Source organism: Molossus molossus, unplaced genomic scaffold, assembly GCF_014108415.1.
Source record: "Molossus molossus isolate mMolMol1 unplaced genomic scaffold, mMolMol1.p scaffold_m16_p_10, whole genome shotgun sequence".
Taxonomy (NCBI): domain Eukaryota; kingdom Metazoa; phylum Chordata; class Mammalia; order Chiroptera; family Molossidae; genus Molossus; species Molossus molossus.
In genome coordinates this window covers 50,569,290-50,584,339 of record NW_023425345.1, presented here as the reverse complement: position 1 = coordinate 50,584,339, position 15,050 = coordinate 50,569,290, and the positions used below count along the sequence as shown (strand labels likewise).

Below are 15,050 nucleotides of genomic sequence, written 5' to 3'. Positions count from 1 at the left end.
TAAAACTGCTGTCATCAAATTCATTACTTGACTTCTTTTAAAATCTACCCAAAAGCTTTCAAGCCTTGTGACTTTATTTTGTTTGACTGAATAGTCTCAGACTTGCTTTTCTGCACCAAGCTGAGGGTTATTATGTTAAAAAGATGAAAAAGGAGAGCTTCATTGATTAAATTTAGTTCACGTGGAATAAATAATTCAGTAAAGAGCTACAGGTTACAAGTGTCTTACATTTCTATGTTTAATTTGTTTAGTGGAATGAACCACCATGTTTAGGTGTATAATACTCAAAAGGGCTATTATCTCTATTTGTTTAGTTATTGACTGATTATTTAAATGACTATTATAGTTAAATTTCAAAAAAGCAAAAAGCTACCTCTAGTCAATGCTAATAAATACATAAGAGAAAATTATCTTTTTTTTATTTTTTGGTTAATCCTCACTCAAGCAATTTTTCCATTAATTTTCAGATAAAATGGAAGGGGGGGGAGAGGGAGAGAGAGAAACATCAATGCAAGAGAGACACATCAATTGGCTGCCTCCTGCACCACCCCGACCAGGGCTGAGGATCAAACCTGCAACCCAAGTATGTGTCCCTGACGGAGAACTGAACCCGAGACTCCTTGGTCCGCAGGCTGACGCTCCAACTACTGAGCCAAACCAGCCAGGGCATAATTATCTTGTTTAAAGCTAGAGTCTGAAAGATTTTAGTAAGAGCATGAAGTGAAGAGAAATGAAAACATTTCTTTCAACTATCATGTCAGAGATGGCAGAGCTTTTTACTATTGAGTCAACCAGGAGATAAAAATGATGAAAACACCACAAAAACATTGCAATAAAACAAGTAAAAGAAACAGATTAATGGTAGCATAAAAGTCATCCTGGCAGTAAAGTTTGATTTTCATTCACAAAATAAATCCCCACTATTGTAACAAGACTATATAGCATCTGAACATACTATTAGACTCCAACTGTGTACACAGTCAGGTAAGAACTGGATAGTCACTGACTGGACAACAGGAAAAAGATTATCTACAGAACCTTCTCACACTTTATCTATGAGTACAAAAAGGTAATTGCCCTCCACAGCCAAAACCACATAAAAGGCAGGCCAGGCCTCTATTTACCTAGCTTCTTGTTGGTGGAGGAAAGTGGAACATCTTCCATGCCCAGATTTGAAAACTGGGGTCTTGAGAAAGATTTGGCAGCATTCCTATTTTGTTGAGAATTCTGAGTAGGGTTCATAATCAAAGACTTGGACTCAAAATCAGAGATACCATTTTCCAGCATGGAACCTGTCAAGGAAACAGTGTTTCAGAAAGATTTAAGGTTAAAACAATCAGGCAGTCTTAAATGTACACAAAGAAAGAGGGTAAAGATATTTTAGGCAAAACTATGTTTCTTTGTAAACTGCCCCCCCCCCCCCCCGTCCCCCTCGCTTGACGTTTCTTAAATGGCTGTGAACAAAATCAACTGAGCAGAATCAGCAGAAGGAGACTCTCTGGCTTAGCTCTAGGCAGGGTCCTGAATGAAGAAGTCTCTGTTAACTCATCTCTAGATAGGCTAGCTTGTTCCTTGTAGCTTGGTAGCTTCCTTGTAGCTCTGGGCACAAGGAAGTGAACAGAGTCAATATCACCAATTTCTGATAGCTTCTATAAGTTACGTTGAGGAAAAAAGACTTTACACTGTCCTAGGGCATGAAGAGTTTTAAAAGCTTTAGGGAACAGAAAGGATAAAGAGTTAGAAAACGAGAGAGCTAGCTCCAAAAAAAAATTGAAGCCACTGACTATCTTTAGTTTGTCTGAGATCACTTTAGGCATTATGTTTTTCTCTTTTTGTGTTTGTGCAAACTAATCAATAAAAGAACATAAGAAAGAACAGCATAATTCCTAAATTGCCACTACATTTATAAAGCCAGCACAACAGAGCAAGGTGAACTGGATTACAAACAAGTAATTTAAAAACCTATTTTAAAAGAGATATTCCTAATATCTTCCCGGCACTCATCAAAATGGTTAATAAAAAAAAGAAAATATACAAAATACGTGAATTTACAACACTAATCTTAACTCTTTATTAGAAAACAAATGTGAGACTATAAAAAACCAACAGTCTACTTCTCATGAAAGCCATAGATTTACAGTTACTATTATATATTTTCATTGTGTTGGATCTTAGAATAATATCAATATCAACTCATTACAAAAATTTCCCTTAAAATGTGTACAATTTAGCCCTGGGCAGTTTGGCTCAGTGTTTAGAGCATCAGCTCAAGGATTGAAGAGTCACATGTTTGATTCCTGGTCAAGGGCACATAACTCGGTTTTGGGTTTGATCCCCAGCCCAGTTAGGGACATGGGGGAGGTAAGAAACTGATGTCTCTCTTTCACATCGATGTTTCCCTCTCTCTTTTTCTCTATCTGAAAAAAATAAATAGAAAAATATCCTTGAGTGAGGATTAAAAAAAAAGTAAGAGAGGAACTAGATTTAATTTATTGATTGCTTTCAGGAAGCCCCTAACCGAGAATGTAACTTTTCAAAGACCTGTTAATAAACTCACCTGTTCTGTCCAGCATGTCAGGCATGGTAGACTCAGGATCCTCCAATTCTCTGGCATCTACTGAAAGTGTCTCCATACCTTCACTGAGTGAGTCCACAGACTCAGTATCATTGATGGCACCGTTAACATGGTAACCATTAATATCACCTTTTTCTGAAGAAGGCGCGGACTGCTCTTCTTGAATGGAAACTGATTTACTGGAATCTGGGATACTGTTACTTGCTTCTACTGCAGGTTTTGGCTTGCTTTTCTTCTTTTTGTTCTAATGGTTGTTACAGATTTAAAAAGAAAGAGAAGACACCCCAACAGAGAGGTAACTCTAGCTACCCAAAGGCAACCAATGTTACCAAGTTTTCATACACTCTTCCATAAATTGAACACATTTCTGTATATGTTGAATAACTAACTAAAATAACTATGTAAAATACTTTGATAAACTCAAACACATAAATATAATAAATGTATGCATAGTAAAACCCACCATAAGCAAAATCAAAAGATAAATTACAAAATGTGAAAAAATATGTGCAATTTATATATAAAGAGCTAAATATATAGAGATCTCTAACAAAAACAAAACAAACAATAACCCAACAGAAAACAATGGTATACACCCGGCTGGTGTGGCTCAGTGATTGAGCATCAACTTATGCACCAAAAGGTCACATGTTCGATTCCCAGTCAGGGCACACGCCGGTGTTGTGGGCCTGATCCCCAATGGGGGGCATGCAGGAGGTGGCCAATGGATGTTCTCTCTCATTGATGTTTCTATCTCTCTCTCCCTCTCCTTTCCTCTCTCTCTCTCACATCAATAAAGAAAAAAAAAGAGAGAGAGAAAAACAATGGTATAGGATATAAGCATATGAAATGAAATGCAACCCCAGTAATAAGAGACATATATTAAAATTGCACCGCAGAGGATTCTGGGACCATAGCAGAGGAGGAAGCACTGGGAATTTGTCGCTCCACCTACCATACCTTAAATAGGCTCAGAACACTTAACATTAACCTATAGTTGGGCAATATCATCTAATATAGTGAATACAATGTTGTTTACCCTCATTATCAGGTGGCTGACTGGGAGCTGCAGCTGCCCAGCATCACGAGAATGTACACTACATATTGGCTGGTCTGGGAAAATATCAAAATTCAAAGTATGGTTTCTACTGAATGCTACTGCTTTCCCACAATCCCAAAATAAAAAAAATCATAAGCCAAACCATTGCAAGTTGGGGTCCATCTGTACACATACCAAAACTTATGGGATGCAGTGAAAGCAGTGCCAAGGGGGAAATTTATAGCTATAAATGCTTACATTAAAAACAAGAAAGAGCCCTGGCCGGTTTGGCTCAGTGGTTGGAGTGTCAGCTTGCGGTACAGAGAGACCCGGGTTCAGTTCCCACTAAGGGCACGTGCCTCGGTTGCAGTTTGTCCCCGGCCCTGGTTGGTCGTGCGGGTGGCAGCCACTCGATGTATCCCTTCACATTGATGTTTCTCTCTCTCTCTCTTCCTCTCTCTCCCTCCCGCTCTATCTGAACAAAAAATGGAAAAATGTTCTAGGGTGAGGATAAAAAAATAAAATAAAAATAAAAACAAGAAAGATCTCAAATGAACAACCTAACTTTACAACTTAAGGAACTAGAACAATAAGAACAAAACCCAAAGCTAGCAGAAGGAAGGAAATAAAGATTAGAGCAGAGATAAATGAAACAGAATAGAAAAACAATAGAGTCCACAAAAAACTGTTAAAACTGACTAATTCAATAAAGTGTCAGGATATAAAGTTAATACACATTTCTGTCAAGTTGCATTTCTATACATGAGCACACAATCTGAAAAGGAAATTAGAAAAATAATTCCATATGTACAGTAGTAGCATAAAAAAAATCAAATACTTAGGAATTAAATTAACCAAGGTGGTAAAACACTTATGCAATAAAAATTATAAAACACTGTTGATAAAAATTAAAGACAACATAAATAAACAGAAACACATTCCATGTTCATGGATTGGATGGCTTAATATTGTTAAAATGTCAATACTACCCAAAGTGATCTACAGATTTAATGTAATCTCCATTAAAATCCCAATGATGTTTTTTGCAGAAACAGAAAAACCCATCTAACTTCATATGGAAATCTTGAGCGACCCCAAATAGTCAACACAATCTTAGGGAAAAAAAAGAACAACACTGGAGGACTCTCACTCCTTGGTTTCAAACCCTACTACAAAGCTACCAAAATCAAAACAGTGTGGCATAGCCCTGGCCAGTTTGTCTCAACGGTTAGAGAGTCGGCCCACAGACCAGAGTCCTGGGCTCAGTTCCCGCTAAGGGCACGTACCTCGATTGCAGTTTGTCCCCGGCCCCGGATGGGCTCATGTGGGTGGCAACCATTTGATATGTCTCTCTCATGTCAATGTTTCTCTCTCTCTCTTCCTCCTTCTCTCCCTCCCACTCTATCTGAGGATAAATGCAAAAATGTACTCAGGTGAGGATAAAATATAAATAAAATAATAGGGAAAACCCATTTAAAAAAACAAAACAAAACAGTGTGGCATAAAGACAGACACCTAGACCAATGGAACAGGACAGAGAGCCCAGAAACTAACTCTCACATGAATGGTCAAATGATTTGTTGTTGTTGTTATTAATCATCACCAGAGGACACTTTTCCACTTTTTAAAAAAAATAAAGTGGAAGGGAGGGAGGAAGAGAGGGAGAAACAGCAATGTGAAAGAGACATATCGGTTGGTTGCCTCCTGCATGGCTCTGACCAGGACCAGGGACAAATCTGCAACCCAGCTTTGTGCCCTTGACTGGGAATCAAACCCGCAACCCTTCGGTCAGAGAGCTGATGCTCTAACCGCTGAGCTAAACGGCCAAGGCTGTCAGATGATTTTTGACAAGGGTACCAAGACCATTCAATGGGGAAAGGACAGTTTTTTCAATAAATGGTGCTGGGAAACTGGAATATCCACATGCAAAAGAATAAAGTTGGACCTTTACCCAATGCTATGTTCAAAAATTAACTGAGAATGAATCAAAGACCTAAATGTAAGACCTAAAACTATTAGAAGAAAATGTAACACAAAAGCATCACAACAGTGAATTTAGTAATGATTTCTTAGATATGACACCAAAGGTATAAAAGAAAAAAACAGACAAATTGGACTTCATGAAAAATTGTTTTAAATTGTGCATCAAAAGACACTGTTATCAACACAGTAAAAAGGCTACCCACAGGATGGGAGAAAATATTTGCAAATCATATATCTGATAAGGGATTAATGTCCAGAATATATAAAGAATACCTAAAGTCAAAAACAAAAAAACAAATAACAATTAAAATATGGGCAAAGAACTTAAATAACATTTCTCTAAAGAAGATATACAAATAGCCAACAAGCACATGAGAAGATGCTCAACATCACTAATCATTAGGAAAATTCAAGTCAAAACTATCTCACACACATCGGGATGGCTACTATCAGAAAAACCAGTAAACAAGAAGTATTGACAAGGATATAGGTGTATAAATTGGAACTCTTTCACACTGTTGGTGGGAATGTAAAATGGTACAGCTGATGTAAAAAACAGTATGGCAGTTCCTCTAAAGATTAAAACTAGAATTACCATATGATCCAGTAATTACACTTCTGGGTATATGCCCTAAAAAATTGAAAGCAGTGTCTCAAAGACATATTTGTGTACCCATGATCACAGCAGCATTATTCACAATAGCTAAAACATGGAAGCAACCCAAGCGTCCAGCAATGGACACACACACGATGGAATATTATTCAGCCTGTAAAAGGAAAGAAATTCTGCAATATACTACAGCATGGATGTAACCTTGAGAATTATGCTAAGCAAAATAAGCCAGTCATAAAAAGACAAATACTGTATGATTCCACTTATATGAGGTACTAGAGTAGTCAAAATCATAGAAACAGAAAGTAGAATTGGTGGTTGCCAGGGACCAGGAGGAAGGGAAAATGAGGAATTACTTTTTTTTTTTTTTTATCCTCACCCAAGGACATTTTTTGCATTTATCTTCAGATAGAGCGGGAGGGAGAAAGTGGGGAAGGGAGAGAGAGAAAAATCAATGTGAGAGAGACACATCAACTGACTGCCACCCACACAACCCCAACCGGGGCCAGGGACAAACTGCAACCAAGGTACATGCCCTTAGCAGGAACCAAACCCAGGACTCTCCAGTCCGTGGGCCGATGCTCTAACCACTGAGAAAAACTGGCCAGGGCAGGAATTAGTTTTTAATTGGTACAGAGTTTCAGTTTTATAAGATGAAAGGAGTTCTTGAGATGAATGTTTAAAAGTGCTATAGGAGCAGATCTTAAACGTTCTCATCATAAGAAAAAAATTTATAACCATGGATAGTGATGGATGTTAACTAAACTTATTTCACAATACATGCAAATATTAAATCATTATGTTATAGATGAGAAACTAATATAATGTTATATGTGTCAGTTATTCTCAATAAAAATAAAGTAAAATATAAAGACTTCATTGGCAAATTATTTCTGATATTGGCTTAGAATAAAAGCCAAAAAAAAAAAAAAAGAGTTCTGGAGATGGGTGGTAGTGATGGTTGTACAACATTATGAATGTATTACCAAGCTATACACTTAAAAATGGTTAAAATGGTCAATTATATGTTTTCTACAGTAAGAAACTTTTGAAAAAAAAACAATGTACTACAATATTATTTATCTACTAGACTAGCAAAGGTGAAAAAGTTTTAAAACACTGTAGGGCTGACAGGGTTGAAGGTATGGAGAAACAGGCATTTTCCTATATTACTTGTGGGAGTACAAGATAGTACTCCCTATAGTAATCTGGCAATACTTATCAAAATTACAAATGCACATACCCTTTGACCCAGCAATCCCACTTCTAAGAATTTATTCTCGGCGATACTAACATGATATATGTACAAAATGATATATGTACAAGATTCATTGAAGTATTAATAATAATAGCAAAGAATTGGAAACCAAAATGTTGATCAATAAAAGGACTAGTTAAGTTAGTTATGGTACATCCAAACAGTAGGATAACTACACATCCATAAAAACAAGAAAATGCTTTATATACTGACATGAAGTTCCAAAATACATTACATTTAAAAAGCAAGCAGCCCAGCCCCGCCAGTGTGGCTCAGTGGATTGAGTGTCAACGCATGGACTGATAGTTCCCAGTTCAATTCCTGGTCAGGGCAGATGCCTGGGTTGCTGGCTTGATCCCCAGTGGGCGGAGTGCAGGAGAAGGCAGCCAATCATTATTTCTCTCACACATCGATGTTCTATCTCTCTCTTTCCTTCCTCTCTCTCTAAAAAAATAAATAAAAACATATTTTTAAAAAAGCAATTAGCCTTGACCTTTTTGGCTCCGCGGTTAGAGCATTGGCCCTGGGACCCAAGGGTCGCGGGTTTGATTTCTGGTCAAGGGCACATACCTGGGTTGCAGATTCAATCCCTGGCCTTGGTCTGGGTCGTGCAGGAGAAAACCAATCGATGTGATGTTTCTTTCTCTTTCTCTCTCTCTCTCTCCCCCCTTCCTCCATTCCATTCTATCTAAAGAAATCAATAAAAAAAATATCCTTAGGTGAGGATTAATAAGAACAATAAAATTGTTTTTAAAAAGCAAGCAAAGCCCTGGCTGGTTTGGCTCAGCGGTTAGAGCATCGGCCTGCGGTCCAGAGACCTGGGTTCGGTTCCCGCTAAGGGCATGGACCTTGGTTGCAGTTTGTCCCCGGCCCTGGTTGGGTCGTGCGGGAGGCAGCCACTCGATGTGTCCCTTTCACGTTGATGTTTCTCTCTCTCTCTCCCCTCCCCACTCTATCTGAACAAAAAATGGAAAAATGCCGTCGAGTGAAGATAAAAAAAAATAAAATAAAATAAAATAAAAAGTAAGCAAAGCCCTGGCTGGTTTGGCTCAGTGGTTGGAGCATCAGCCCATGGACCAACGAGTCGCAGGTTCGATTCTGGACAAGGGCACCTACCTTGGTTGTGGTTTGTCCCCAGCCCTGGTCAGGTTGTGCAGGAGGCAACCAGTCAATGTGTCCCTCTCACATTGATGTTTCTCTCTTTCTCCCTCCCTCCCACTCTATTTGAAGATAAATAGAAAAATATCCTCGGATGAGGATTAAAAAAATAAATAAATAAAATAAAAATAAAAAGCAAGCAAAGAAGAGAATATATATACTCATATTTGTTCATATATGCATAAAACATCCTGGAAGATAAATAAGAAACTGATAATACTGTTTACTTCTGGAGTGGGGAACCAAATGGCTGGGGAATAGGGATAGGATAAAGACATTTCAGTGCATTAACTTTTGTATTTTTGAATTTGGAGCCATATGAATATTTACCTAGGCAAACAATAAAATTAAAACAAACAAAAAAGTCCTTTACCTTTTATTTTGACAAACCACAGCTCTTCTGGTAATACTTAATTCTATTCCTAAGGCTAGACTGACATGACTGAATCAATTTTTCCCCAAACCCTTCTCATGACCCTAACAGGAACACTACTGGGACTCTAGACATAATTTTCTTCTCTCCACAGCTCTCATCTTTCTTTCTCTTAAATATTTTCTCCCATGTGAACTGGATAAATAACTGTCCCAGTAACTGCTCCTGGTGACATCCTATCGAACCAATCCCAACAGTTAACTGGACTGCACTGGGGCATTTAGGACTGCCAAACAGAAGCCATTTTTCTTTCTCTAAATTTTATGTGTCTCCAACACATACTTTTTCCAGTTTCAAGCATATATCACATAACTAAATAAACTACTATCCTGCATTAATAAGTTAATAAACTGGTATTCTCCAGAGCACACAGAGCTATTTATGTTAGGTGAAAGCAATGGGAAGAAGTTTAAGCAAATATTCAAAGCTAAAGGTATGGAGAGCTTCAGGGAAATCTGTAGTAATATTAAGGTTCTCCTTGGGAAAAAACTCTCAAGGATCATTGGGGCCAAGCCTGGTTTGGTCAAGACTTAATAGATGTTCTAAAAAAGTGATTTAGAGTTATCAAGAGCCCTGGCGGGTTTGGCTCAGCGGTTAGAGCGTCGGCCTGCGGTCCAGAGAGACCTGGGTTCGGTTCCCGCTAAGGGCATGTACCTCGGTTGCAGTTTGTCCCCAGCCCTGGTTGGTCGTGCGGGTGGCAGCCACTCGATGTGTCCCTTTCACGTCGATGTTTCTCTCTCTCTCTCTCTTCCTCTCCCTCCCACTCTATCTGTACAAAAAATAATAATAAAAAATAGAGTTATCAAGAAAGTATTTCAGAACCCCAGTACTAACCTGATATAGAAAAATAATTTTCCAAAGAGATTTCACATAGAGATAGATACCTGATTAAAATTCATACTTCAAGCATTTCCTAAAGGAGCTAGATTTAGAGTACAGAGCTGTGGGAAGCCTTTTGAGATCAGCTAGTACCCTTTGGGGAGAGCATTTTGGTTTTAAGTGGACAAGGAGAAGGAAATGAGAACTAGTATGTCAGAAATTAGGTACTGGTATTTGTTACTATTAATTTTCCTATTTTAGAGATGAGAAAAGTAAGGCACATAAAGGTTAAACAATACTCCCAGGTCACAAAGCCAGTAAGTAGAACAAAATATAAATCCCATTCTGATCGACTCCACAGCCCAAGTGCCTTTCCCTCTCTAAACTGGAACATCAGACCCCTCTGTATCACTACTAGCAGCAAAGACCCTCTTTGGGCTTTAAGTCAAAGCTCATTAATATCAGAAACTAAAACACAGTTGTCTGACCTAAAAATCTAAACTATTTTAACTGATCTATGGTAAGAATGATGTTGGAAATCACTGGACTAGATCACTTTTCTCTAGTGCAGCTCTGCTTTCCTTGACATACTCTCTTGTTTCATGCCTGCCTAATATTAATATACCCTCAACAGCTCCACCATGGCAGGGTCATTCTGTTTCCTGTCTTAAATCACATGGAGGAAATTGTATGGTATTCTATGTACACAGCTGTGTTTCAGTGTCACAGAAAACTTTTTTAAACCAGATGAACTGAAGAAGCATATGTAAATTTCTCCTTTCAAATATTTTTTGCACAGCCTAGATATTTTTATTATATCAATATCATGCTTTTAAATTTAATTCATTTTTACCTTTTTCTTGCCTGTTACTGTCCATTCTTTGAGTACTTCACTGGCACTACCTGTAAGAGAAACCAATTATAGATTTTCTCTCCTAGCACATGCATGGTCAAGCAGGAATTAGTGCCCCTGCATTTTATAATTGCTGGAGAATTTCTAAAGTTCTTAACAGAAAAAATTAAGGTTCAAGTCTCTGAACTAATGTAATGAAACAATCATATCATGCTTATCTTTTGGAATGCCTGCCCATTTAGATTCCCCTTCTCTATGTAATTTCCTCAGTAGTTCTTCTAAGAAGAGATTAATGTAGCCTGACCATTTTGAAATTCTTTTATTTATATAACTTAGACCAAATACAAAGATGAGTGGTTTCAACCCAAGTATGTCATCCTCTCTCCTTCAGAAGATTACACACTACTTCAGCTACGTTGTTTTAGAGAGCTGTACATTGCCCTACACCCAAATGCTAACATTATAAAGAAAACAGATGACAATGAAGAAAAACCTAACAGTATTTGGACTTGTTTATTCTATACTGGCAGAAAAACAGAAACAGGGAGACCTAATCTGATGTAGCTACTCAACAATAAGATGTCGTTTTAAAATGGCAAGGTATGTTATATTATCATGGGGTCTACTGTATCATCTATGAAACACCAGGTTGCTTATAGAAATCTGAAGCAACTTCTATTTGAACAAGCACAAACTTATTAAAAAGCTGAATAGGATTACCTTCCATAAATGCTTGTACTGTTTTGTCCACACAATTATCAAAGTGCTGCAAAACCAGGATGATTTCATTGTTGCTCTTATTGGGAACTATTGCACGCACTGCATTTATCTGGAAAAGATGACAAGGTCATTTAATTTTAACATCAGTAGGTCAGTTGGTAACTGAGGCCTATTACAGAGTGACATTTCATTCTTAACAATATGTATCACTCTTTAGTGTCAGTGAGAGTAACACACATTAATAGATGAGTTATAAAAGCACATAAAAATAAATTTCAAAACTTAGAAAAGCAGGCCCTGGCCAGTTTGGCTCAGCGGTTAACAGCATACACCCATGAAACAATGAGTCGCAGGTTCGATTCCGGTCAAGGGCACATGCTTCAGTTGTGGTTCGTCCTTGGCCCTGGTCGGGTCGTACGGGAGGCAACCAGTCGATGTGTCCCTCTCACATCGATGTTTCTCTCTGTCCCTCTCTCCCTTCCTCCCTCCCATTCTATCTGATGATAAAATAGAAAAATATCCTCAGGTGAGAAATAAAAAAAACAAACCAAAACCTAGAAAAGCAGAACATTTCTAGAAATGGACGATATGTGCTAGATTTTACTCTGAGAAAGGGAGGTTTCCTTTAGGTATCAGGTATTAATTTTAGCATCAAGGATTCCTCATTTTTAGCATACTGTAGAGAAAGGAGGAAAGTTTAATGAACCACCTCCAATAACTTAGATTTTTATATAGCATTTTTCAAAACATTTTATTTCATATCATTTAACTGTATAACACTATAAACATAATTTAAATTACTATAAACTATTTTAGGCATACAAAACATAATGAGCACTCATTGCGTGACAGCCAGTTTAATAAAATAGATGCAAATGAAGCCCCCATGTAGTCCCTCATAAATCCCATTTCCATCCTCTCCACAGAGATTTCTACCACCTTCAAATTGATGTTATTTCAATACCCATTTTTTTCACTTTTACAATGTATGTATATATCCACAGGTAATATATACTATCATTTTACATTATTCACATATTATCATATCATACGTATCTATATTCAATTTGCTTTTTTCATGTAATACTACTTAGTTTTTTCATGCTGATAAATGCATCTCTTATTTATTTAACTGCTACACAGCATTTCCATTGTATGAATGTAGTCAATTTATTCATTCTCCTGTTGATAGACACTTACATTTTTTTCAATGTTTGGCTATTATGAAAACTGCTGAACATTCCTATGCTTATTTGCTGCTAAATCCTCAGTGCCTAAAACAATGTTTAATACATTTTAGAAAAAAAAGTATTGGGTCTTCTGTGAATAGTGAGAGAATGTGTCTCTTGTATATAATCACTAGCATAATTCCTGAATAGTCCAAATTCATTTAAGAATGCTAAACTGCTATTTAAAATAGGTATGTCAATTTTGTCAGATTTATTTCCAAAGTATTTTATTTCTTTGAGATTAAAACTACACAATTTATAATAATTGCATATTGTTTTCATTTTTATATATCAATAATTTTTATCCAGCAACCTTGCTGAACTCTTAATATTCCTATTATTATTATTCTTGCTGTCTTGGTTTTTCTATGTAAACTGTACTGTCTATAAATAATAGCAGTTTTTTTCCTTCATTTCCAATCCTTTTAATTTTCATTTCTGGTCTTACTGTACAATGTAGAATTAGTTATTTCTCTAAAAGGACCTGAATCTTTATGGTAGAGAGTGGTAGTTAGAAACCAAAATGTAAGAACTAGGTGTGTTTACTGCTAGTGTGGAGTCATTACTTCTAGGTCTTTTCACTGGATAGAGCTAGGAGGTTTTGTTTTTTACAACATGAGTTCATATTGACATCTTCAATTCAAATATAATATTAAAAGGGTTCTTTCTCATAAGATTTCAGACATATATATCTTTCTTCTAAACTAAAAGTTTTAGTTTCTAAAAAATGTTATTTACGGATTTGCTTTATTATGTAATATTAATAAAATATTACTACTAATAACACTATGATATATTACTACTAATGATAAAACATTAAATAAAATTTAAGATTTGTTTGCAGTTTTTTTTGTCCTTTAAATATATACCTCTGGAAATATACAGTACAAATACTGTATTCAAAAGTCTGTGGGAAGATTTATTCTAGTTAATCCTTTCCCTGAAGGTAAAACATTTTTATTTTTATTTTTTTATTATTTTATTTTTGTTACAGATGTTTCTCCTTTTATTTCCCATTGACACCCTCCTCCTCATCCCCACCACCCTGTCCCCAACTTTGTTTTCCGTGTCCATTGGTTATACGTACATGCATATAAGGTCTGTGGTGTATCTCTTCCCTCCCCCCCACCACCCCCTCTTCTGAGGGTTGTCAGTCTGTACCCTACTTCCATGTTTCTGAGTCTACCCTGTTTCTCAGACTGTTATGTTCATTATATTCCACAAATAAATGAGATCATGTGGTATTTGTCTTTTTCTGTTTGGCTTGTTTTGCTTAGGATAATACTTTCCAGGTCCCTCCATGTCATCTCAAAGGATAAGAAATCTTTCTTTCTTACAGCAGCATAGTACTCTATTGTGTATATGTACCACTGCTTTTTTATCCATTAGTCTACTGATGGACACTTGGGCTGTTTCCAGATCTTAGCTATTGTAAATAGTGCTGCTACAAACATGGGGGTACATATATTCTTTCTGATTGGTGTTTCAAGCTTCTTAGGGTATATTCCTAGAAGTGGGATTACTGGGCCAAATGGCAATTCAATTTTTAATTTTTTGAGGTAACACCATAGTGTTTTCCATAGTGGCTGCATCAGTCTGCATTCCCACCAGCAGTGTACTAGAGTCCCCTTTTCTCCACACCCTCGTCAACACTTGTTTGATGATTTGTTGATAGTGGCCATCCTGACAGGTGTGAGGTGATACCTCATTGTTGTTTTAATTTGCATTTCTCTGATGATTAGCGATGATGAGCATTTCTTTATATGTCTCTTGGCCATTTGTATGTCCTGTTTGGAAAGGTGTCTATTTAGCTCCTCTGCCCATTTTTAATTGGGTTCTTTGTCTTCCTTTAGTTGAGTTGTATGAGCACTCTATATATTTTGGAGATTAATCCTTTATCTGATGTATCATTGGCAATGATGTTCTCCCATACAGTGGGTTGCCTTTCCATTTTGATGATTGTTTCTTTTGCTGTGCAGAAGCTTTTTAGTTTGATGTAGTCCCATGTTTTCATTTTTTCCTTTGTTTCGGATGCCTTACGTGAGGTATCTGTGAAAATTCTGCTGCGTATGATGTCCAAAATTTTGTTGCCTACATTTTCTTCTAGAATTTTTATGGATTCACAGGTCGCATTTAAGTCTTTTATCCATGGTGTAAGTTGATGGTCTAGCTTCATTTTTTTTGCATGTAGCTGCCCAATTTTCCCAACACCATTTATTAAAGAGGCTGTCTTTACTCCATTGTATGCTCTTGCCTCCTTTGTCAAATATTAATTGAGCATAATATCTTGGGTCCATTTCTGGGTTCTCTGTTCTGTTCCACTGGTCTATATGCCTGTTCTTATGCCACTACCAGGCTTTGATTACAGTA

General features: G+C 37.0%; 1 protein-coding gene across 1 annotated transcript in view; it reads right to left on the bottom strand.

The window, feature by feature from the left end:
- Window positions 1–15,050, bottom strand: part of SPATS2 (spermatogenesis associated serine rich 2) — a 77,929-nt gene that overhangs the window by 38,782 nt on the left and 24,097 nt on the right. Inside the window, exons 4-7 of the mRNA XM_036253013.1 lie at window positions 11,452–11,560; window positions 10,732–10,781; window positions 2,558–2,819; window positions 1,125–1,292 (exon numbers count right to left, since the gene is read on the bottom strand). Of these exons, the coding sequence (XP_036108906.1) occupies window positions 1,125–1,292; window positions 2,558–2,819; window positions 10,732–10,781; window positions 11,452–11,560 (589 nt within the window). The remainder of the gene's footprint in view (window positions 1–1,124; window positions 1,293–2,557; window positions 2,820–10,731; window positions 10,782–11,451; window positions 11,561–15,050) is intronic.